Here is a 26536-nt window from a genome sequence, read left to right as displayed (position 1 = left end):
ATAAATCAGGTTACCATTGAGGCTGGACAAGTTTCAGCCCAAGGGCATGATTTGAACAATTTTATTGAAGGACTACTTACTCGTGTCACACATCAAATATCAAAGCTATGGGACTTGTGGTATTTGAAAATAATAAAAAAAAGTTATTAACTATATATATATATATATATATATATATATATATATATATATATATATATATATATATATATATATATATATATATATATATATATATATCATGTGACCCAAGGAACACGATTTTACCAACTATGTAGAGAGTCACTATACAATGATACATACAAACTAAGATTCCTGTATCCCTTTCTGTTTCAGAAGAGAATATTTTGCTATGATTTCCAAAATATGTGGTAAATAATCATGCAAATCCTGGTGCATGACCAGTTTTGACAGACCAAAGTATCTGAGCATTCTGATGTTACATACCAAAATATCTCCTTGGGCGAGGCCAGTTTTTAGCACATTTTAGATCTCAGAGAATGACTATAACAACTTGAGAATAGAACCACTTTTAAATTTACATACTACATATGAAACCCCTAACCCTTGTGTTTTGAGAGAAGACGATTATTGAATTTATTATTTAACAAACTAACTTTTCAATTTTGTAACAAACATATTAAGCGGTCCAGAACGAGCTGGGCAACTTATAACTAATGCTAATTGCTGTGGATGTGTATTTCTGTCTGGCCAGTGGTTTAGGAGTAGATTACAATGAAATGTGTACGTACGACAGTCGGAGCTAGACACACACGGAATGACGGACACAAGGCGCTCCTCAAAGCTCAACGTGTGCATATCACAGGTGAGCTATATAGGAATCATCATAGTTTTAATACAAACGTTATGCATTATGAAATTTAAACTTCGATTCACACGCTTGTTACAGATCCGAGAAGTTGAGACTTTTGTTCTTGATTTCCAACATCAATCTCCTTAAGAACTATTCGTTGCTTAAATCCGGGAACTTTGGATCGTGCTTAAAGTGAAACATGAATTTCATGATTGCAGATTCAAAAATACTACATTTGCGAATATATTTTTGCACATTACGTTTTCTTGTATTTTTTTTAGATTTCCGACCGTCATAGGCCACAGTTTAATTATACCCTCTTTTAAAAGCGTGGGATATTGTATTGATCTCCGCTGTCTGTTCGTCTGTCCTGGCTACTATCTCCTCCTACACTATAAGCACTAGAACCTTGAAACTTACACACATGGTAGCTATGAGCGTGTGTGCGACGGTGACGGCGACAGAATTTTGATCTGACCCTGGGTCAAAGTTATGGGTAATAAATGGGTAAATGGGTACAACAAATAATTTTACTAACAACATACGACGCACATGATAATCACTTTTGACCCAGGGGTCAGATCAAAATTCCAAATAGTGCACCGTCGCACATATGCTCATAGCTACCACGTGTGTAAGTTGCAAGGTTCTAATGCTAATGGTCAAGGAGAAGACAGTGGAGAACCACGCCCATCCGAAACTTTAAAATGGGAAATAAACTCATTTGACTAAAAACATGCGACTTGACACACGGGTCAGGTCAAAATTCCAAATAGTACACCGTCGCACATATGCTCATAGCTACCATGTGTGGAAGTTTCAAGGTTCTAGTGCTAATAGTGTAGGAGGAGATAGTGGAGAACCGCGCCCACTCAAATTTTTGTTTTAACATAACTTTTTCAATTATTCACCAATTGACTTCACATTAATACTGAACATCTCTTATGACAACACGGTCTATCTCGATCATCTATGTCCACATTACCCACTCAGGGCCAGCTATTAAGGTAAAGGCAGCTTGGTTCCCGTCATCTTTCAAATTTATCGAGAGGTCAACGCGTACTACTTCCCCGTACCCCCAAATGTTTTTTGGTACCCTTTTTGTTTTCGTACCAAAAGTTTTGTTTTAACATCATTTATTCACCAATTGACTTCAAACTTGACATCTCTTATGACAACAATGTCTATCTTGACCATCCATGTCAACATTATCCACCCCGGGGCCCCACCAACATATGTCTTGCCCACCCTTAATTGCATTTTAATATAACATCTGTGTGGCGTGGGGATACTCGTCGGCCTCTGCCGCGCCACTTCTAGTAAGATTATTCACATTTGAGCTAAAAACGTCTTTCAGGCCATTAACAAAAATATTTGCATAATGGCGATCATCCACTACTATAATTACCGATATATTTTTCCAATCGTTGTTTTATCAACAAAATCGAACCAAAAATTACAAAACAATCAAGCACACATTCGAAGCACACATTTGAAGAAAAGTACCACTGTTTTATCTGTGAAGACATAATTAAGGTCTTGGGTAATATTTTAAATTGTTGCACTATTTAATTAAGTTTTAATTATACATGTAAAATAATGTACACCTGCAATGTGCGAGTTGTACCCTTCTTGATCTAAGACAAGAGTTTCAATGTGGGATCTAGCACTATCATACATGTACTTCAAAATTCAACCGAGCGTTCTATAATATTTTGTCGTTTTCGCTTCCTTCCAAACAGTTTTGAAAATTTTCCATTTCATTACATAATCACATATGTTTGTGTCGTCTTTCCCGATTTAGCTTCATCTTAACCATCCATGGTGTTTTCGATTCGTTCCGACTCGAACGATTTCACTTCGTCTGAACCGTACATGATGCTTTCAGATAGATTCGATTCGACTGATCCAACTTCGTCTGAACCGTGAATTGTGTTGTTTATGTCGGAAGCTGGTTAATGAAATATAAAAGCAAGTTGTAAGCATTTAATAATAGATTTGCTTTTAGTTGCAATGATTTGTCAGCTACAGTGCATGAAACAAAAAGTTGAAAATGAGTCGAAAAGTATTATTATCCCCACGCTTTTAAAAGCGTGTGGATATTGTATTGATCTCCGCTGTCTGTTTGCCTGTCCTGGCCACTATCTCCTCCTACACTATGTGCACTAGAACCTTGAAACTTACACACATGGTAGCTATGAGCAAATGTGCGACGGTGACGGCAAATGAATTTTGATCGGACTCCTGGGTCAAAAGTTATGGGTAAATAAATGGGTACAATGGTTAAAAAAACCTCATTTTACTAACAGCCTGCGACGTACATGATAATAACTTTTGAACCAGGGTTTAGATCAAAATTCCAAATAAGGCATCGTCGCACATATGCTCAAAGCTACCATGTGTGTATGTTTCAAGGTTCTTGTTCTAATAGTGTAGGAGGAGATAGTGGAGAACCACGCCCATCCAAAACTTTAAAATGGGCAAACAGCCCTAATTTTACGTACAACATGCGACGCACATGATAATCACTTGTGACCCAGGAGTCAGATAAAAATTCCAAATAGTGCACCGTCGCACATATGCTCATGGCTACCACGTGTGTAAGTTTCAAAGTATAGTGCTAATAGCGTATGAGGAGATGGTGGAGAACCACGCCCACCCACAATTTTGTTTTAACATAACGTCTTCATTTATCCACCAATTGAAATCTGAATCAAATGATTACTGAACATCTCTTACAACAACTCGGTCTATCTCGACCATCCATGTGTACATTACCCACCCCAGGGCCATTGAGAGGTAAAGGCAGCTTGGATCTCGTCCTCTTTCAAATTTATCGAGAGGTCAACGGGTACTACTTCCCCGTACCCCAACTGTTTCTTTCGCACCGAAAATTTTTCGTACCCATTTTTTTTCGTATCCCAAATTGTTCTTACCCATTTTTTTCCTACCCAAATTTTTTTTCGTACCCTAATTTTTTTTCCTACCCAATTTTATTTTCATTTACAACTTTTTTCGTACCCAAATGTTTGTTCGTACCCAATTTTTATACGTACCCAATTTTTTTCGTACCCAATTTTGTCCTACCCAAATTTGTTTTCGTACCCAAATTTTTGTTCGAACCCAAATTTTGTTCGTACTTATTCTTTTTTGTACCCGAATTATTTTCGTACCCAAATTTGTGTTCGTACCCAAAATGTTCGTACCCATTTTTTCGTATCTATATTTTTTCGTACCCAATTTTTTTTTCTTACCAAAATGTTGTTTCGTACCCAATTTTTCTTCGTACGCAATATTTTTCGTACCCATTTTTTTCGTACCCGAATTTGCTTTCATACCCAATTTTTTTCGTTCCGAAATTTGTTTTGTTCCCATTTTTTTCGTTCCCAAATTTGTTTTTGTACCCATTTTGTTCGTACCCAAATTTTATTTCGTACCCATTTTTTTTTCGTACCAAATGTTTTCGTACCCAAAATTATTTGTGTACCCAATTTTTTTTCTACACATTTTTTTTTAAACATAACTTCTTCATTTATTTACCAATTGACTTCGAATTAATACTGAACATCTCTTATAACAACACGGTCCATCTCGACCATCCATGTCCACATTACCCACCACGGGGCCGCACCAACATAGGCCTTGTCAATCCAAAAATGCCTTTAAACATAGCATCTATGAGGCGCGGGGATAAGCGTCGGCTTCTGCCGCGCTATTTTTTAGTTGCATTTGTGTCAGTAAGACAAGTTTTCAGATGGGAAATGTTTTCAACACCGAGTTCAACAAGTGTGCCATCATGAACGTATTTTTCAATCTCTTCGGGTTTGTTTCTTTCGTGACAATATACACAAGCCTTGATGCTTCCATCTAAATGAAAGCCAAAATATTGTTTTATTAATGGATGTATTATGATCGTTTTCTTATATTTGTCAATGTTACTTGTGATTAACGACCATCATAACATTGAAGGAACGTTCATTCCAAATTCGACAAAGTTGTTCGATATTGTTCTTTGCGTTTTTATTGTATAATACAATTTTCAGGTAGAGTTATTATGAATTCTAAGTACAGTTCTAAACGCTGGTTGGTTTAGCCCTATAAATACTGTACAACTCTAAGTTTTTGGACTCTATGTTTTCGGACACCCCCTTTTGTAGCCAAAATATTTATGATTTGTGATATTTACGGACATACGGGTTTTCGTCCATAATACATTACTCCATTTTTTTAGCATACTTAACAGCGATATTTAACTGGATTTTTGCCCTTTTCCCGCTTAACATAGGACCCTTCGATCATGGAGTTTTACAACCGGATTAAGGTCATAAAACCTGGCATAGAATGCCCCGAGGACAATGGACCATTACAATTGCGTTATTAGGTAGATTACCATGTATGCCTGTAATATACAATGGTTGCACCCAACAGCAATATAAGCAGCAAGCAGTATGGTCGTTATATATAACGTTTTTGTATACCATTTCAAGTAAGGGATTGCGGATAGGTGAAGTTGTATTTTATTTAAAGCAGTGTAAGGAGAGTAGAAAGCAATAAAATAATTGCACATTTATTAATTGGTTTTACTCCAATATAATAGTGAAAGAACAAACATAACGTTCATGTGTCTAAATTTTCGGACACATGTACTTCTTAAAAAAAATTTGTATCTAAATTTTTGGACACGAACAAATTTAATTATTTGTAAGTTTCCGAAAACTTAGAGTAATTACGGTACTAAATACCTCTTAGGTTCACGTTGTTACGAGTTCTAAGTGCGTCATTTAATTTGCGCTGTTCATAGTTATATACTTCTATTGAAAATAAAAATAACATCTTATAATAGACTGATATCCTATTTGTAAGGATGGTGCAATGCAACTGATGGGCATCATAACTTAATGCATTTTAAAAGGATTGAGAAAAGCGTCCCAATATTAGCTGAAGAATGGATCTTGAACCTTTCGATAATTAAACATGTGTTGCTTCCTGAATATTTACAATCAATCTTTATGAATACAATCCGTAATCACTGTGCCTAACCAATACCTTAAACTTTCGTGCGTTTCCAGCTAATATGCAAAACGGCACCATATCATATCAGAAAATATTGACTGCTTTTAGGTAAGTGTGTTGTTATTTTTCAATATCCTCATCTTTAGGTTAACATTTTTCATTAAACCAATATTCAATGATACAACTCAGCCATTCATTCAGTAAATTGTATACTCTTGCCCAGTAACAAAAAAGTTAATTTGCAGTGGGACATAAACTGCACATAAACTGTGGAAACGGAAATAAAATGCAGATGTTGGCCTATATATACAACAAAATTGAATCGTCTGAGCTAGTTTCCTGATGAAAAAGGCAACACAATTCTTTTGAAATCATTGCCATGATATGTGACGGTTTAGTATGTAGAAAAACAGGTATTTTATATGTCGTTTGCTGGAACCGGAAAGTGCATGAAGTAGGCACCGGATAATATCCGAGACTAATGAACTTTAGTATAGTACGTTCAAATAATATATTGGTTTCGGTTGATATGGTAAATATTTAAAGAATTCCTTGATTTTAGATTGTTACATAAATGGGTCTGTTATGTCTCGTCCCTCAGCCCCTGAAAGCTCTGTCAAAACGCATGAAAATGTCTTAACTTTACCCTGAAAAGGGTTATTAAAACTAAGGCATTTAAGGTAACAAATTGTGTTGTTTCATACAAAAATGTATGTAAGACGCGTGCTATTGTAGAACGAACGATTAATCAATAACATGTTTAACATATAACACCGTTTGTTTTAAAATTAAAATTATATAAACGATTTGATAACGATGTGAAATTATTTTTAGACCAGTTCGGCAGTAATAATTGTTCAATCTAATTGTTGTCGTATTGTTAATCGTTTTTTTATTAAGTATTTATGTTTACTTTGGAGTAATTGTAATTATACATTATAATTTTATTGAATATTAGGGAACATTAATGAATGGTCAATTGTGAACACTTGTTGTAAATTATTTGTAAATTTTATGATGAATGGCTATTTACCAGTCCTATCATGCTCGATAGAAACACGCACGCACATATACTAGAACATTGTTCCTATGTCGAGTTTTTCGCAAGAGGATTCGACAAAAATAAGTGTCTTGATGTTTCTCTTAGTAGATATCACGTCTTTTGGAGGGAGAATTTTACAAAAAAGTGCGAATACACATTGTTACAATCCGAATCGTCAACCCTTATCATTTTGAGCACCAACTTCAAGTACTATATTAAACATACGATGTGCACATGTTGTTTATAAAACCTGATAAAAAGAATGTTATCATCTGTATAAGCATCAATTGATTTCTTGTTATATCCAGTTGCCGGAATTTATCTGCTGCCAGTAATTTATGGTTTTGTCTGTTATCCGGAGCCCGTGAACTCAATATTCGACCCTAACGACCAAAACGCAAATGCAAACGTTCTTTTATGTTGCCTGCAATTTCCTTCGATTTTATTATATATCTGAATAATCATACAACATTGTTAACTAGTAGTAGTGTACGTTTTTTCTCTTCAGTTACAAAAAAGGAAGTATTATAAACTATACTATGACAATGAGATATGTATGGTTAATTTATTTCGTTCGTTTGATTAATTATTTTATTTTATTAACGAATTTTAAGGTAAGCCATTAGCTGAAATACCATAATGCTCCGTGAGCAATAATATTTGGTATACTTACGTGATTTTGTTGCCATTTTGAAACCTCTTACATCTCCTTCTTGACATATTCCATCCTTTGCGAAATAATACTGTAAACAAATTGTAAAATGTTACACCTCATGGAAAGTGATTCCCTAAAACCAGTCATAGTGCCACGCTACTTTCCCATGTATAACACGATGAATCAATATAAGTATTTCTTGTGAAATTGATGACTTGTCTTTGAATACTAGTTGGTTTAGATAAGCATTTCTCGCCTGATAATATTAATCGAGGTTAAATTATTACTTAATTTCAAAATAGCAAAGGACCGCTGTTATGCAGTATGATAAACGCTAAACAATTGGGAGCTTTTGTTATCACTATTTGTGCGTCTTTTGTTGTGTTTTCATCATCAACATTTAAATTGTGTACACTCTAAAGTTTATATTTACTGTATAACCATGGTTAGATCATTTGTGTCAATGATTTTTGTGCTGACTTTGAAACTGTGTCACATGGTGTCAAAACATGGTCACTCGCTCAATACTATCTTGCCAACGTCGATAACCGGTAAGAATACCTTAGGCACCTTTGAATTATGGCCCATGAATGACAAATATTTTACTTAAGTTGTCTTTATTCTTTCAAACTCAAACAGTTTCAATTGTTTCATCCTCAAAATTGGTGACAATTATTCTCTTGCAGAAGTCTGATAAACAGGTATATCGCTTCATGCAGTTCTGAATTATGGATCTTGTGTTGAAAAAATAAGACATTTCTCAACGCAAGATGCTCTACTATTCTTCTGTTTTGACAATATAATGTACGTTTTCTGTCAGTTACCTAGTATGACGATCACACACAATAGTTGAAGTTGAATAAGTATGGGTTATGCTTAATAGAAGGATGAACATTATTGTGAATCATATTATTTAGATTTTCAAATGATTACTAAATTATTCGGCCTAATTAAACTAGAGCTTTGACACAGACGTGACGTATACCCCCACGTGCCGCATTGACACATACTATTTTGCATGCTGTCTTCACAAAACAAGATAATCTAATTTATGACGATTTTGAAGAATTATTATGCCATAATCAATTATTGCCATTTCGATCTTTGAACTATTGACTTCTTTCGCACGACACGCCGTCCAACAATTGTGAAAACAATTAATGTACAGAGTCATTTTAAAATCTCACAATGAATGACATGGTTATGGCCCGGACAAGCTAATTTATGGCCATTGTTAGCATAGGTGCAACGCACCTATGCTTAAGGTATATACGACATTTCGAAAACACACATCGAACGGTTGTCAATTATGAAGCCTTACCTGATCAAAAATCAGACGACATATCTTTTTAGTTTAGTTTATGGTAATTCTTACAATATTTTTTTTGAAACGTTTTTCAAACGTTTTCTTCCAAGAATATTGCTGACACCGTTTTTAGTGAATTTTTCTAAGACCTTTTTACGTGAAAAAAACTTCTAAGAAACTAAAACAAATTTCGTTCGTAAAACAATTCTGTTCTTGTTGATAGTGACCTCACACCTAATTTCTATTTCCTTTGTTTACTGTTCTGTGAGAGGTCAAATGTTTTCTGATTTATGACATAGATTCTGACCTGCCTTTCTATGGATTTGATGAAGTAGAGTTTGAAAGTAATAGAGATGTGTTAATTGAAGTTAAAATGATTTACTTTTAGCCAGAAATTAACGTTACGAGTAGAGCTAACGGTTTAAATGTGGCATCGGATTTAATGGATTCGCGCGAATTCTGGACGAGTGTTGTGTCTGTAAAATATTAAATGGAAATCTGTAAATGTATCAAGTCGGAAAAGAAAACGGATGGTTGCATAATGGTATGCGTGAAATAATGTAATTCTACGTATTTATGTTCATAGTTATGTCATTTTGTAACCATTCACATCCGTCACTATTTGGAATTCCCGTTTCTATAAATAGAACATATTGGTAACAAGGGGGGCGACTCGTGATGTCAGCAATCGTTAAGGTTACAATATACTCAATAATCGAGTCATGAAGGCTGTACTCTCTAAACAAATCATCATATTTTCCTCGAAGGCATGTTATACACTTTAGACTGTTGTTCTGGTTTTATCGTTTGGAGATACTGAGAGGGTAAGCATAGGTGTTCACTACTAAATACCTGAAATAGGATAAAGTTGGAGATTAAAGTAAAAAATGGCACTGCAAAAGGTTACAATCCACTAGAATATTTTTTCATTTGAGTCGAATTCTTTTTTGGTTTGAACATGACATATCTTTTTTATTGCTTAAATCGATTCAGCTAAGAATGCCCGTCAAGAAAAGGTATGGTTATGGGGGTCTCTATGTGCAAAATGTTGTATTTATTTTCGCTCGAAGTTGTCGCTTTTATATCGAAACATATAAGGAAACTATTTAGTATATTTTGACCTTAACATTTACTTCAGCAGCATCTTCCCTGTATCTTGCAACTATGCTTTCAGCTCCATCGGCGCTCTCGTTTACTTTTGAACTCCAAGTGTGACCTTGACCTTGGATAAATCGACGTAATTCTTTCGCGCGACAAACCTTCCAATTATGGTGAACAAATGTGCCAGATGATTTTCAAATTTCACAATGAACAACATAGAACTGTATGACACGGACCAGCTCACCCTTGTGGTTAACAAAAGTTGTTTTAAAATCTAACGATATATGACATAGTAATGGTCCGGACAAACTTTCGGTTTAAAACACACTAATTGACCCAGTGACCTGGCTCTTGGCCCGGCATGACCCATATTCAAACGTGAATGACTGACAGACCGACCGACAGACCCCATTACCAATGGTAATGGGGTATAATCAAGTTTTACATATTATAAAAATGTAAATAAAGAACAGTGCAGCGGTGACCATTTTTCTGTTTTTGTTAATAGTTACCTTGCCCAACTGGTCGTAAATACAATCCCTACCTAGGACTACATTTAGACTTACTACAAAAGTAAATCACAATACCTCCTCGGCTTGAGTCATTTAATGGAAACTGTTCTTTTGTGTCATTTGGTTGCAAACACATTGAACCAACTTGCTCGAAATACTTGCTCCGACTTTTGGACGACATTAATGCTACATACCCATGACTTACAGAAAAATACATACATCCAGAGTTATAGGTCTTAGTAAATGAATGCCCATTACTGACATGAACACATATGATAAGTTTGACATCACACATGGACCATAAACCCATGAGTGAAGTTTTAATTGACTACTTTAAATAGAAAAAAAGACTTGCCTAGAGCTTTGTCACAGACGTGACGTATACCCCCACGTGCCGCATTGACACACACTATGTTGCATGCTTTATTCACAAAACGAGAAAATCTAATTTATGGCGATTTTTAAGAATTATTATGCCATTATCATTTATAGCCATTTTGACCTTTGAACTCTTGACTTCTTTGACATGACACGCCGTCCAATGACTGTGAACAAAATTAATGTTCATTTTTTTAAATCTCACAATCAATGACATATTTATGGCCCAGACAAGATAATTTATTGCCTTGTTTGACCTTTGCACTTAAAGTGTGACCTTGGGGATATCGACGTAATTTTTTCGCGTGACACACCGTCCAATAATGGTGAAAAAAAGAGCAAAATTATTTTTAAATCTTACAACAAACAACATAGTTATGGCCCGGACAAGCTCATTTATGGCCATTGTTGACCATTGAACTCAAATTGTGACCTTGACCTTGGAGATATTGACGTATTTCTTTCGCGCGACACACCGTCCAATGATGGTGAACAAATGTGCCATATGATTTTAAATTCTCACAATGAACAACATAGTTATGGCCAGGACAAGCTCATTAATGGCCATTTTTTACCTTTGAACTTTAAGTGTGACCTTGACCTTGGAGATATTGACGTAATTTATTCGCGCAACACACCGTCCAACGATGGTGAACAATGTGCCAAATGATTTAAAAATCTTACAATGAATGACATAGTTATGGCCTTGATAAGCTCATTTATGATCGTTGAACTCAAAGTGTGACATTGACCTTGGAGATATCGACGTAATTTTTTCGTGCGACACACCGTCCAATGATGATGAACAAATTTGCAAAAAGATTTTAAAATATCACAATAAATGATAAAGTTATGGCCCGTACAAGCAGTTGACCTTTGAACTTCATGTGTGACCTTGACCTTTGAGATATCGCCGCACACGACAGACCGACCCATGATGGTGAACACATGTACGAAGTCATTTTAAAATCTAACGATAAATGACCCGTGACATTATTTCTGTTCATATTGTCTCGACAAACTTCGACAACAAGCAAGATCGCCTGAAGCACTTCGTTATTGTGACTGCTGAATCATTTTAGGTTTTCTGTACAAATTTACACATTAAAACAAATTCAGACGATATACTCATACAATGTTTAATTGTTGGCATTTGAACATGCATGATATTTTATTTGGGATACGAACTCTTTTATTATTTGACATCAAGCCTTGCTTAAGTTATGCTTTCTTTTCAAAGTTAAATATGAGTATTACTATAATGCTTCTGGCAAATAAAAACAGAGGAAAATATTATGGTAGAAACAGCCTTGTTGAATTTGGTTGACTTTATTGTACATGTTACTGTTCATGAAACATATGTTACAGAACAGACTCATGTTTGCCACATTTTTAGAATTAAATATGTACTAGACACTTGCCAAAATAATTATTTTTAGTAATAATGTTCCAATACAACTCGAACGTCGGCGACGGCTAATGTTGATTTTTTAGAGAATTTTACCAACCAATTATTTATATTGAGTGTAATAATTTAATATACATTTTTAAATCAAACTATTAACTTATTAAACTGCAACATGTTTTATTCAACCTGAACATTGCTGTTAATATTATACCATTTGAAAACAATACACGTTCGATGTGTTATGTGGAAACAATAAAGGACTAGTAAGGGTTTAAGCATTAAACCTTTCAGAGGAAGAAATCGTTACCAGCCTATCTCTGCATGAATGACAAACATGTATAAAATAAGCTTTATAATTCCATCTTATAGTGATCAAATATATGAAGGATCATAACTTCATTTTAATGTGACATCAGGTGACTTTTATTATGTTTAATAAATAGTGGTTTTTATTTAATAATATAATAGAAGACCGAACATGATGGATGGAATAAATTAACGACAATGTATATTCAAATGTACTTTTATCGGTACGATAATTTGAACCACTCGTAAAGGCACGTGGTTTTGGCCGATATTATATCCATGGTTGCAGCGAAGTTACATGTAAAGTAAAGTCGCACTACTTTCATATCAGCAACGTCCAACGGAAATTGAAATAATTCAGTATAAGTTTGCAATTGAAAGGAGCTTATTTCTGGTTTTTTAATATAATGGATTGTGTATGGTCTTAATTCAGTGTAATATTGTAACTGCAACTGAACTGAACCAAAATTGAAAAAGCTTTAAGGTTTTTCACGCCATATGCTGAAAGAACTTTCTCTGCATGAAACTCTAACCCAGTATTATAAACTTAAATGTTATTCATTAACTTACATATTTACTTAGCACAGAAATTTCGTCTGCCAGACTTCCAAAACTTCTACCGTGCGAGAGCCGTGATCTCATCTCATTCACAATGTGTGGATGCCGCATGTTCGTTTGGGCCACACAGTGTGGGAGCCGCAGGCTCGCATGGGCCAAAGAGTGTGGGAGCTGCAGGTTCGTGTGGGCCAGTCCGAGTGCGAGCCGCATTTTGGCAGACGCACTTGAGAAGAAGGTGGCCAAATGTGTCTTCTCTGAAATCAGGACAGTACAGGACAATAAAAGCTGATTGTATTTGAGTCCAATCTTTGTGATTAGCAACTCAGCTACGTAAGCCATACTTCTATTGTTGATACTTGATAAAGAAATTGTTACACCACTTTCACATTCATCTTTTTTAATTGAGCAAGCTGTTTTAAAGTTACCAAATATTAATCATGGTGCTTCAACAAGTTCCATATCATGATGATATTTTTAGTTGTCACATACAAAATTGATTTTCCTAAGGAAATATGATTGTAATGCCCCACATAAACCATTTTTGTTGAACAGAAATCATAAACACATATAAGCCGTATATTTTTCAAACTGCGTAAACATATACAGTTTAAAATATGTACAATTTTATAAGGACTAGATTATTTACTTCTAATTTATTAATAGAATGGTAAAAACTGTCACTAAAGTAACAACTTACTGTGTAACCCAGGCAGCTTAGCCTTAAAGACCTGGCTTTCATTGGAATGAGCGTGTAAGGACTCTTGGACTCTTTCACCATGTAACTCTTGGTCTGCAATACACTGTAGAATATCAAAATGATCACAAGTGAACAAGATGACCACACGTCCTCGGGCATTACCGGAAAACCTAAGAAACTTATGGGTTCTGAGCATAACGTGTTGAAAATGTTAAAATGGCTTAATCGAGCTTTTTAAACAGTCGTAATTCGGTAATATTCCACAGAGCAAAAAATTATATTCTTTTTCACAGTTCGAGCGTGATACGCATTTTGGAAGACATAATTGAGAAGAAGGTGGTCTTCTCTAATATCGGGTGAGTACAGGACAATAAGAGTTGATGGTATTTGAATCCAATCTTTATGATTAGCAACTCACCTAAGTAATCCATACTGTTATTGTTGATACTTGAGGAGGAAATTGTTACACCAATTTTACATTCATCTTATTATCTGAGCAAGCGGTTTGAAAGTTACCAAATATTGATCACTTTTGCTCAAACAAGTTCCATATCAGGATGACATTTTTTGTTTTCACAAAAAACATTGATTTTCCTATGGAAATTTGCTTTAAATTCCCTAAATATAACATTTCTGTTAAACAAATCATAAAACATATTAGCCGTGTATTTTTCCAACTGCGTAAAAATATAGTTTAAAATATAAACATTTTATAAGGACTAAATTATTTACTTTTTATTTATTAATAACATAGTAACAACTGTCACTAAAGTAACAACTTACTGTGTAACCCAGGCAGCTGAGCCTTTAAGACCTGGTATTCATTGGAATGAGCCTGTAAGGACTCTTGGACTCTTTCACCATGTAATTCTTGGTCTGCAATACACTGTATAATATCAAAATGATCACAAGTGAACAAGATGACCACACGTCCTCGGGCAATACCGGAAACCCTAAGAAACTTATGGGTTCTGAGCATAAAGTGTTGAAAATGTTAAAATGACTTTATCGAGCTGTTTAAACAGGCGAAATTCGGTTATATTCCGCAAAGCAGAATTTTTTTTTTCACAATTCGAGCGCGATACGCATTTTGGAAGACATAATTGAGAAGAAGGTGGCCAAATGTGTCTTCTCTAATATTGGGTGAGTACAGGACAATAAGAGTTGATGGTATTTGAGTCCCATCTTTATGATTAGCAACTCACCTACGTAATCCATTACTGTTATTGTTGATACTTGAGGAGGAAATTGTTACACCACTTTTACATTCATCTTATTATCTGAGCAAGCGGTTTGAAAGATACCAAATATTGATCACTTTTGCTTAAACAAGTTCCATATCATGATGACATTTTTTGTTTTCACAAAAACATTGATTTTCCTATGGAAATTTGCTTTAAATTCCCTAAATATAATATTTCTGTTAAACAAATCATAAAACATAATAGCCGTGTATTTTTACAACTGCGTAAAAATATATTTTAAAATATAAACAATTTTATAAGGACTAAATTATTTACTTTTTATTAATTAATTACATAGTAACATTTGTCACTAAAGTAACAACTTACTGTGTAACCCAGGCAGCTGAGCCTTAAAGACCTGGTATTCATTGCAATGAGCCGGTAAGGACTTTTGGACTCTTTCACCATGTAACTCTTGGTCTGCAATACAATGTAGAATATCAAAATGATCACAAGTGAACAAGATGACCATACACCCTCGGGCATTACCTGAAACACTTAGAAACGTAAGAGTTCTGAGCATATAGTGTTAAACAGGTTAAAATGGCTTAATTGGGCTGTTTAAACAGTCGTAATTGGATATATTACCCAGAGATTTTTTTCACAATTCACGTGCGATTCGCATTTCGGCAGACATATTTGAGAAAAAGGTGGCCAAATGTGTCTTCTATGATATTCGGAGAGTACACGACAATAAGAGCTGATGGTATTTGAGTCCCATCTTTGTGATTAGCAACTCAGCTACGTAAGCTAAATTCCTATTGTTGATACACATATCATAAAAACACATCAGCCGTGGATTTTGCAAAAACAAATATACAGTTTACAATATTTAGAATGTTATAAGAACGTAACTGTCACTAAAGTAACTACTAATTGTGTAACCTATCCAGCTGAGCCTTAAAGACCAGGAATGAGCCTGTAAGGACTTTTGGACACACCCTTCACCCTTCAACACTTGTTCTGAAATACAATGCAGAATATCATAATGATCATAAGTAAACAAGATGACCACACGTCATCAGGCACTTCCGGAAACCCTAAACAAATTATGGGTTCAGAGCAGATAGTGTAATTCAGCTAAAAATCGCTTAATCGGGATGTTTCAACAGCCAAAATTCGGGTATATTCCCAAGAGCAAAAAATGATCGTTATTGCACAAGCGCAAACAATCCTAACTTTTGACATAGCATTACAACTGAAATACACATCATGATTTAATGTGCCTGGATATAAAATGTAGGCTCGTCTGGAGCTAGTGAACTAATGGACGTAAATATGTACACTAAGTACTGGCAAATTATGATAAGATTTGTTTTGTTGTCTCCCGAGAAAGGTAAAAATTCTGCTGTAATTACACTGAAACTTTATTAAAACCAATATATTTAACAAATTTACCTGGGTCTCAATAAAAATGAACACGTCTACAGCTTCCTTTTTTTCTTTTCTGCATTCGTTCAAGCATAATGAGTTGAGCATTCATGCCGGTTTGTTTATCTTGGTGCTCAAGCTTACCTCTTCGGAAACCCAGATCTGATTATCGACATTCGTGTTATCCTTACCGTATGGGAGCTGCAGGTTCTTGTCATCTACACCTTGTGGGAGCTGCAGGATCTTGTCATCTACACCTTGTGGGAGCTGCAGGTTCTTGTCATCTACACCTTGTGGGAGCTGCAGGTTCTTGTCATCTACACCTTGTGGGAGCTGCAGGTTCTTGTCATCTACACCGTGTGGGAGCTGCAGGTTCTTGTCATCTACACTTTGTGGGAGCTGCAGGTTCGGGTCATCTACACATTGTGGGAGCTGCAGGTACTTGCCATCTTCACCTTGTGGGAGCTGCAGGTTCGGATCATCCAAACTTTGGTGGAGTGAATGCAGTTTGGAAGGCGTACTGGAGTTGTCAAGAGGTAAATTTTCCACCTCTGAAATTCCGAGAGCATATGAAATTAAGAGATTCTGGTATTGCAGCATAATCTGTCGCATACAACAAATTTTTGAAATAGCAACACAACTAACAAAGCACAACTTCTTTCGTTATAACTTGAGATTGAAAATGTTAGAGGCTGTATACATTCATCTTATTATCCGAGCAAACGTTTTTAAGTTACCAAAGATTATACTCTGGATTTTATTCAAGTTTCTTACAATATACATATACATAAGAATTAATATATTTTCTTATTAATTTATCATTGCATGGTTATAACTGTCTCTATGGTAACTATTTACCGTGAAGTGCAGTTATAGTAGCCTTTTGTATTCTTTCACCATGTAACTCTTGGTCTGCAATACAATGTAGAATATCAAAATGATCACAAGTGAACAAGATGACCACACGCCCGCGGGCATTAACGGAAACCCTTAGAAACGTTAGAGTTCTGATCATAAAGTGTTAAACAGGTTAAAATGGCTCAATTGGGCTGTTTAAACAGTCGTAATTGGATATATTACGCAGAGAAAAAAAAAATTTTTTTTTACAATTCACGTGCGATTTGCATTTCGGCAGATATATTTGAGAAGAGGGTGGCCAAATGTGTCTTCGATGATATTCGGAGAGTACACGACAATAAGAGCTGATGGTATTTGAGTCCCATCTTTGTGATTAGCAACTCAGCTACGTAAGCCATATTTCTATTGTTGATACACATATCATAAACACACATCAGATGTGGATTGTGCAAATAAAAATATACAGTTTACAATATTAAGAATGTTATAAGGACGTAACTGTCACTAAAGTAACTACTAACTGTGTAACCTATCCAGCTGAGCCTTAAAGACCAGGAATGAGCCTGTAAGGACTTTTGGACTCACCCTTCACCCTTTAAAACTTGTTTTGCAATACAATGCAGAATATCATGATGATCATAAGTGAACAAGATGACCACATGTCATCAGGCATTTCCGGAAACCCTAAAAACATTATGGGTTCAGAGCAGATAGTGTTATACAGCTAACAATCGCTTAATCGGGATGTTTCAACAGCCAAAATTCGGGTATATTCCCCAGAGCAAAATATGATCGTTATTGCACAAGCGCAAACAATCCTAACTTTTGACATAGCATTGCAACTCAAATACACATCATTATTTAATGTGCCTGGATATAAAATGTAGGCTCGTCTGGAGCTAGTGAACTAATGGACGTAAATATGTACACTAAGTACTGGCAAATTATGATAAGATTTGTTTTGTTTTCTCCCGAGAAAGGTAAAAATTCTGCTGTAATTACACTGAAACTTTATTAAAACCAATATATTAAACAAATGTACCTGGGTTAAAATAAAAAATGAACACGTATACAGCTTCCTTTTTTCTTTTCTGCATTTTTTCAATCATAATGAGTTGAGCATTCACGGCCGGTTTGTATATCTTGGTGCTCAAGCTTACCTTTTCGGAATCCCAGATCTGATTATCGACATTCGTGTTATCCTTACCGTGTGGGAGCTGCAGGTTCTTGTCATCTACACCTTGTATGAGCTGCAGGTTCTTGTCATCTACACCTTGTGGGAGCTGCAGGTTCTTGTCATCTACACCTTGTAATGTAGAGATTCTGGTATTGTAGAATAATCTTTCGCATACAACACATTTTTGAAATAGCATTACAACTAACCAAGCACAACTCCTTCTGTTATAACTTGAGATTGCAAATGTTAGAGGCTGTATACATTCATCTTATTATCCGAGCAAACGTTTTTAAGTTACCAAAGATTATACTCTGGAGTTTATTTAAGTTTCTTACAATATACACATACATAAGAATTAATTTAGTGTTTTATTAATTTTTCATTGCATGGTTATAACTGTCTCTATGGTAACTATTTACCGTGAAGTGCAGTCATAGTAACCTTTTCGGACTGGCCCTGCTTGGAAAAAACCTGTGAGTTTGGTTGGTGGTCAACAGATCGAACATGTATTGTCGCCTCTGGATGCTCCAGCTTGCTTATATGAATCATGTATAATGGCGGACCTAAAATTAAATATATATACAATAAAAACCAAAGAGCTTGAAATTGCAGGTATAATTAAAAAATCGTACCTATTATCGTGATTCAAATTTTTAAAATACGGAACAAGTGCTGGCACACAGTCCGGGTATTCATATAGTGCAGCCTCATGCTCAAAAGGACCATATAAACCTCGAAATAAATACACTAGAATGTGCATGTACGGAGTCTTGGTCTTCAATACCATGCAGAATATCCGTATGAACACATGATATTGACATGGTCACAGACCCTTAGGGGTTAATAAATGTAACTATTCTGAGCAAATAGTGTTCACCGGGTTTCTTAGGCTATATTGGGTTAATTTAACAACCGTAAATCGGGTATACATGTATTCCCAATGGCAAATGGTATCTTTTTTCCCAAATCTAGTACAAGATTCCCCTTTCATTGCTTGACTTTAACATGTTTATTAATATAGCTTTTAATATCAGAAATAACACATTTGAAGTTGTTTTAAGTTGTTATATTCATTTAAATAATATTTTTGTTGAGAATGGTAATTTCTGTTTTATGTTAGATTTATCAATACTTATAGAAAATCATACATCAATCTGATAATCCGAGTAGACGTTTTAAAAAGAACCAGAGCTTACACTCTTTTGCCGTAAGAAGTTTCTTATCGACAATTGAGCCGATTAAAATATAGATTGTATAAGGAAATTTGAGTAAACTTCCCTTAAATCAAGGTACGATTTGTTTAGACAAATAACATTAAGCACATTAGGAGTGGATTTTTAGCTTAAAAGTTAACAGTAAGCATACACATTATGTAAGGACTTATTCATCCACGCATTATTTTATCATGACATGGTGAACAATATCACTACGGTAACTATTCTCTTAGTAACATATCCTGGCTTTTATTGGAATGTCCTGTAGGGACTCTTGGAGACACTTTGAGTCATGTTCTGCAATACCATGTAGAATGTCATTATGGCCACAAGAGAACACAATGGCTACAGGCACAAGGGGTCTAAGTTTAGACCCAAGAAACCTTTGAGCTTTGCACAGATAGTGTTCAAAAGTTTTCATGGCTTTATTGGTTTAATTAAACGGTCGAAATCGGGTATTTGCAAAAAGTATCTGTTTCGCACATACAATACCAAAATCCATATAAGTAGCTCGGCATTCAGGTATTGGAAATAAAGCTGTTAAGTACGGAAATAAATAAATAAATGACGGACCAGTCTGTTATGTGGATGGGTTGTTTAGTTTTCGCATTAAGTGTTGATTTTCGAAACGCATTTTGAGTAAATTTACAAAAAGATAAGACTTCTTGTTGACATTAAAATATTTAACATAGAATGTGTGGAGTCCAGTCAAGTTCGTAAAAGTATACATGTTTGCATGCTGAATTGTAAACGGACTCATTTTTTCGTTATTGCATCATGACATGGTTGACAAATAATATAACGGTAACTACAACTGTTTAACCCTGCCAGCCGAGCCTTGTAGGACTGGCTTTCTCTGGCATTACGGACGTCAGTTTGTGAACTAACGTTGTGTTATTAGTTATAAGATGTTTTAAGCTTTTTCGGGAGTAACATTCAATGTTTAATGTAATTAAAATTAAGTGCTCATAAAACCAGAGCATGTAACAACTACGTGTAGATTCAAAACAATTTAAGTAAACAGTACTACAGCTCACCGAGCAAATCTAATGAATCATGCATGTTAAAGCCGTTGCTCATGCTGATCACACTTGGCGCCAAGATTTGTTCATCGACGTTCGTCCAATTGACAACCGGACGGAGCCGTAGTTCGGTAAGCGTAAAAGGAAAATCCCCCATCTGAAAATGGAGAGTAGATGCCATTTAGAGCTGTTTGTATTGGAGCTCCCATCTTTTTATGTAACATAAATATAAAAAACAGCAAAATAACAAAGTAGGTTTAACTTCTTTTGTGCCGTTAACATGATTTATCAAATAATCCGAGACAACTATCGCAAAATTATAAGAGATTGACTATTACGCATACCCATGTACTTATACAAGTCTGTTGTGTTGATGGAATTGTGTAGTTTTTTCATTAAATTTTGATTTCCGAAACAAAATTTGATAAGACTTTTGGTTGGCCATAAAACCATTAACATAGTATTGGAGGAGTTCAGCAAACTGCGTTAAGTGTACATTTTGCTTGTAGGACTGGCTTTCCTCGGAAGGGGCCAGTGATTTGGGTTGGTGATCACCATACATGACAGGCGTTGTTTCTTCCGGAACCATCTGCTTTACATAATAATACAACACCTTAAAATATACGTCAGTAAAAACAGCAACACATGGCTAAAAAGTGCAGCTATAATTCCAAATTCACCCAAGCTTTCGTGAGTCGAATAAATTATAAGGATTGAAGAGCTGGGGTACACTCCGGGTCATCACATAGTGCAGACTCAGGCCTCATAAACTTCGAGTACACACTCGAATGGGTCTGTAGGGAGACTTGATCTGCAGTATCATTATGAACACGCACACATATAAGTGCCAAAATCTCTAGGGCGCCTACATGGGACACCAAGAAACTTTACTGTTCTAAGCGAAAGGTTTTCAAAAGGTTTCCTTGGAATTATTCGTTGTATTTAACTGTGTCCATTCAGGTAAATATCAATAGTAAACATAATATTTTTTCCAAACACAAGTGCAAAAGAATCACAATTAATGATTTAGCTTTCAGATGTTTAGAAACATATATGTTAGTAAAGAAACAAATAGTTTAAATTGATACCAATTTAAGTGATTTGTTTTTAAAGATTTTTTTATAAAAGGTGTATCAATAAAATTATAAAATAAGAAATACTGCGAATAACCAATTTTAATTAAATTGACGCTAAAATTCCTATTATCACGGGTATAGATAGATTCCCCAAGTTGTGGGAAAAGATCTGATTTCAAAATAGCCTAATGAACAAAGCTGACTCAACACTGTTCAGCCATGTTTTCAAACATGCAACACTCCTTCTCAAATTAGTCCGGATATATTCTGTAGGATCGTCTAGTGCATATTTGGCATTACTGGCGATATACTTTGTTAAATGTTCTGAGCAAGTTTAACGATGAGTTGATACAACATTTGAGTGCAGGCGTGTAAGAACGCTGTAACTTAAGTCATATGAGGGAAACTAAGTAGAAACGAACTATATCCCACGCGTTTGAGAAATCAACCAATGCTCAGACAAAAGCTCGTGAAGACAAAGTAGTCGACTAGGTGCTTACGCCATATAAATTGGTTTCGAACCTATTTGAGATTGAGACAAATGTTCTGACCAAGTTTGCTTGGCATTGGGCAATAAATGTGGAATCAAGATATTTTAATATGTCTTTCTTTATTTTGACCATGTGCCATAGTCTTTGTCCCTACAAATATCACGTGTTGAACTTGGCACAATCATTAGGACAAATCATATGTCCAAGTTTTATAGTCATTTTGAAATTATGTTATTAAAATGATGTAATCGCCGCGCTTTTGAACCCATGTTACCCAGATTCAAACCAGGCAAGAGATCGTTTTACATAAAAAATGGCAATCAATGTGGATAATATGGTGTTCAAATTGTGTTTTCCTTTATTGACATTGTAACCTAGTTCTTGTCCATTCGTCATTTATCCAATTTAACATTGTATAAAATATATATTAATTATTTTGGCTTCAAGCGATGTCGTACAACTTCAATCGGTTTTGCCTGTATGTGCATGCTGTATGATTTGTGTGACATCGTAGTCAAATGTCTATTTACCCTTTTAATACAGTATTCATAAGCTTAAAACCCTCCTTCACTGACTTATATACGGGATCGAGGGCTCATAATTGAACTTTGTTTGTGTTTTATATATTTATAGATATAGTTGAAAGATAAACATGTTTCTTTACATATTTTCGATACAGAAAATAACACTTACACCCTATAGGAAAACGAAAGTAATCATTCAACACGTTCATCCCAATAGGTAAACGAAAATGTATCTTATCAAAATATCCAAAGTACATAATTGTATTATCTTAAACACGTTGCACAGGTTATAAATGGTTTTATTTAAATACCTTTTTCATAATAATTCAATGTAATAGAATACATCAATAACACAATGTAACAACACACCTTTTCAACTATTGACTTCCTTAACGTATACACAGGTTAATTTATAGTCTACCAAATGGCGGTTGCGTATAACAATCATTCTATTCAAATGAAAATAATGCTTATTATAAAGAACACATCAGTTATTTTGAAACACACAAGGATAGATCAGAAACTGACTGTAAACTTCTTTGTTCTAAAAACTGAAGTCACTTTAATTATATATAATATAACATGCATATTGCAGTCGGCAGTGAATAAAATATTAAGCGAAATAAGGCTATGCATGGTTTGGTACGCTAACATTTAGGTACTTCTACATGATTTCGGGTAAGGGGTTAGCGGTAAACGTTTAAATTGTCACGTATAGAGATACATGATCATCATAAGCAGCAGCAACAGCAGAATCAGCAACAGAAGCAGCAGCATTAATATCATGATCATAGTGATAATGTTGATCATCCAGTTATCCAGTTATGACCACTTTAGTGAGAAAGTATTGGAACCGAATTTGCTGCGTCCGTATGTTTGGAAAGTATACGCGCAAGAAAAACAAGTGTATTCGGTCTTGACAGTTAATACGACCGGGTACAGTGCACAAATTTGACACTGTTCATAGTTTATTCAGTGTATTCTTTGATGTGCGCATGCGCTATCTATTACGAGAGAACGCGATGACTATCACGTTCGCACGCGATAGCTATGAAGTTCGCACGCATTATCTATGACTTGAGCATGAGATAGCTATTAAACATGCGCTCGCGATATATAGTATGATAGTTCGCGATAGCTGACCAATGAGCAGCGGTATCAGGTCTGTAAGTACCAAACAAAATGGATCAAATTTTCTCAGTGCAGTACTTCAACAATGTTTGACACTTCTTAAAGTTTTATTTTTCAATAACTGCGCGCGCACGTAAAATCTATCGCGTGCGCACGTTCTAGCTTTCGCTTGCGCACGTTATAGCTATCGCATGTTCACCTAATAGATACCGCGTGCTTTCGTAATTCAGACCGCTCAATAAAATATTTCCCCTTTATGCCACCGTACCCGAATGAGGTTTGTAACAAGTCGTGGTAGAGCAGGTGATTTATATTAAAGTGTATATGCATATGTTTAACTAAGCAAACAAATCGATGAAAAAAAAGTGCCAGTGTGCAAAATCAAAATATTAACAAAAGTAAGTGGAAAATCACACTACTAAGAGCAGTGTGTGAAAATTCAAATGACTAAAAGCTAAAAATGGACACAAAATATATATCAACAAAACAAATCAAATTGAACGTGGAAAAAACATAAACGACTGTAACGTAAATTACCCAAAGATAGTGGTTTACGGGTGGAGAAAAATAGCATGTTGGCATATGAATTGTGTCGTTGTATCTAAAAGGAAAATTACTACTTATTACTATGGCAATTTTATAGTTGAACAAGAGTGCCAAACTGTCATAAGATACGCCCGTTTTAAGGCTTTGGACAACTTAATAACTTTACCATGACCCATATTTGAACTTGACCTACATATCATCTAGACACAACTTCTGACCAAAGTTGGTGAAGATCTGATGAAATCTACTTCAATTAAAGAGCGGAAACCATGCAAAATGCTTGAAATGCAATAAGTGACCTCGTAACATAGTTTTTAACCTGGCATGACCCATATTTGAACTTGACCTACATGTAGATATTGTCTAGACACAACTTCTGACCAAATTTGGTGTAGATCGGATGAAAACTACTTCAATTAGAATGCGGGCACCATGATGAATGCTTGAAATGGTTTCAGTGATCATGTGACGTAGTTTTAAATTCGGAATGACCCATATTTGAACTTGACCTAAATATTGTCTAGATACAACTTCTAACTAAGTTTGGTGAAGATCGGATGAAAACTACTTCAATTAGAGAGCGGACACCATGCTAAATGCTTGAAATGCACTAAGTGAACCTGTGACATAGTTTTTGACCCGGCATGACCCATATTCGAACTTGACCTAGATATTGTCTAGATACAACTTCTGACCAAGTATGGTGAAGATCCGATACAAACTATTTGAATTAGAGAGCGGAAACTGCTGTGGACGACGCCCGCCCGCCCGACCGCCGCCAAGGTGAAACTATAATACTCCCCTTTTTTTTTAAAACGGGCGTATACAATTGTATTAGAATAAGCGCTTTGCATGATTCATAAGGAACTTGATAGTGGATCTCAATCGGTCGACACAGATGTATCGTATTGTGATAAAATCAAGGAAGCGGATAGAATAAGTAAAAGTTTAAACAATATACAATCATTCAGTGAACAGCTACATTTTCAGTCTGACAATTTTGCAGAGACAATGGCGTAAAGCTACCCGCACTGACGGATGAACTCTTAACAGAAGATGTCACGCTACATGATAAAACAATAATTTATGATATTCAGCTTTTGATTGAAAAACGTAAAACACTTGAGGGTACAACAAAGTCAGTATTCTTTAAAAAAATGTTAAAATATACAAATAACTAAGGAAAGAAACGTTAAACTACTTAAACTTGATATAATGTCCTTCAACGGTCAAAACGTCAGATTGATAATATTATTGTTTTGCTTATCAGTAGTTTGGCCTGTTTGACTTAACATCCAAATTTCTTACACAAGTTAGTCATTGGCTTCGCAAGCACAAGGTGTAGACAATTGTATTTCCGAAGTTATCTGACTGTCGTTAATGATATATATCTGTAATGAGACAGTTCAGCTCTTTGATTATACAAATCATGCACTTGTGTAATTGATTTATCAGAAGACAATAGCAACATTTCGCGATCTGGACAGTCGGGCATGCGTCCTGGAAAAGGGAGAGCATTTTCAGTAGCGAACACCTCATTGTTGACCAAGGTTTGTAATAAAACGACATACATTGACGAGAGTCTTGTCGCATTCTTTTTTTTAATTTAAAAAATGTCTTTACCGGCCGACATTTTGAATTGATAAACTGCAACATTAAATCAGACCACCGAAATAACTTCCTGTAATTTTAATTATTGCTTTTCTATACCATTAGTTGAACATCAAAATTAGGTAGACATGTTAAACAATTGATAACACGAACCTTCTGCAAATACCGATCCAATACTGATCCAATTTACAATCAGTTGCTAAAAAAACTGCGAAAATACTGCGAAAGACGTTGTCTACACAAACTTGACAATGACAGGTAATGACACATACTTCCGAACAGTCAGATAAAAAAAATCTGTTGTAAAATCCGCACACAACATAGGTTAAGTTATACTTTATACCTCGATTTTATTTTGATAGAGTTGTATATTATATATATATATATATATATATATATATATATATATATATATATATATATATATATATATATATATATATATATATTGTATATATTTGACACAATTTAAGTTTTTCAT

At 35.1% G+C, this 26536-nt stretch overlaps 1 protein-coding gene across 12 annotated transcripts; it reads right to left on the bottom strand.

Annotated features, from left to right (window-relative positions):
- Positions 1–1230: 1230 nt before the first annotated feature.
- On the bottom strand, positions 1231–26330 carry LOC127858920 (uncharacterized). Of its 12 annotated transcripts, none has more exons than XM_052396249.1 (13): positions 24436–24487; positions 20692–20833; positions 18860–19003; positions 18471–18569; positions 17264–17317; positions 16663–16956; positions 16597–16629; positions 15362–15454; positions 14574–14666; positions 13791–13883; positions 13106–13347; positions 7543–7612; positions 1231–2765 (listed from the first exon to the last, which is right to left on the bottom strand). In XM_052396249.1, exons 1-13 carry the CDS (start codon positions 24478–24480, stop codon positions 2626–2628), a joined length of 1542 nt encoding a protein of 513 aa, XP_052252209.1. In that variant the 5' UTR covers positions 24481–24487; the 3' UTR covers positions 1231–2625. The 12 variants fall into 12 exon arrangements, with proteins under 12 accessions (XP_052252209.1, XP_052252212.1, XP_052252206.1 ...); XM_052396252.1 differs by having other exon boundaries at positions 16597–16728; positions 16795–16956; XM_052396246.1 differs by having other exon boundaries at positions 16597–16956.
- Positions 26331–26536: the final 206 nt, after the last annotated feature.

This window comes from Dreissena polymorpha, chromosome 14, assembly GCF_020536995.1.
Source record: "Dreissena polymorpha isolate Duluth1 chromosome 14, UMN_Dpol_1.0, whole genome shotgun sequence".
Lineage (NCBI taxonomy): Eukaryota > Metazoa > Mollusca > Bivalvia > Myida > Dreissenidae > Dreissena > Dreissena polymorpha.
The sequence above is the reverse complement of the archived record's forward strand: the minus strand, read 5'-3'. Positions and strand labels throughout refer to the sequence as shown.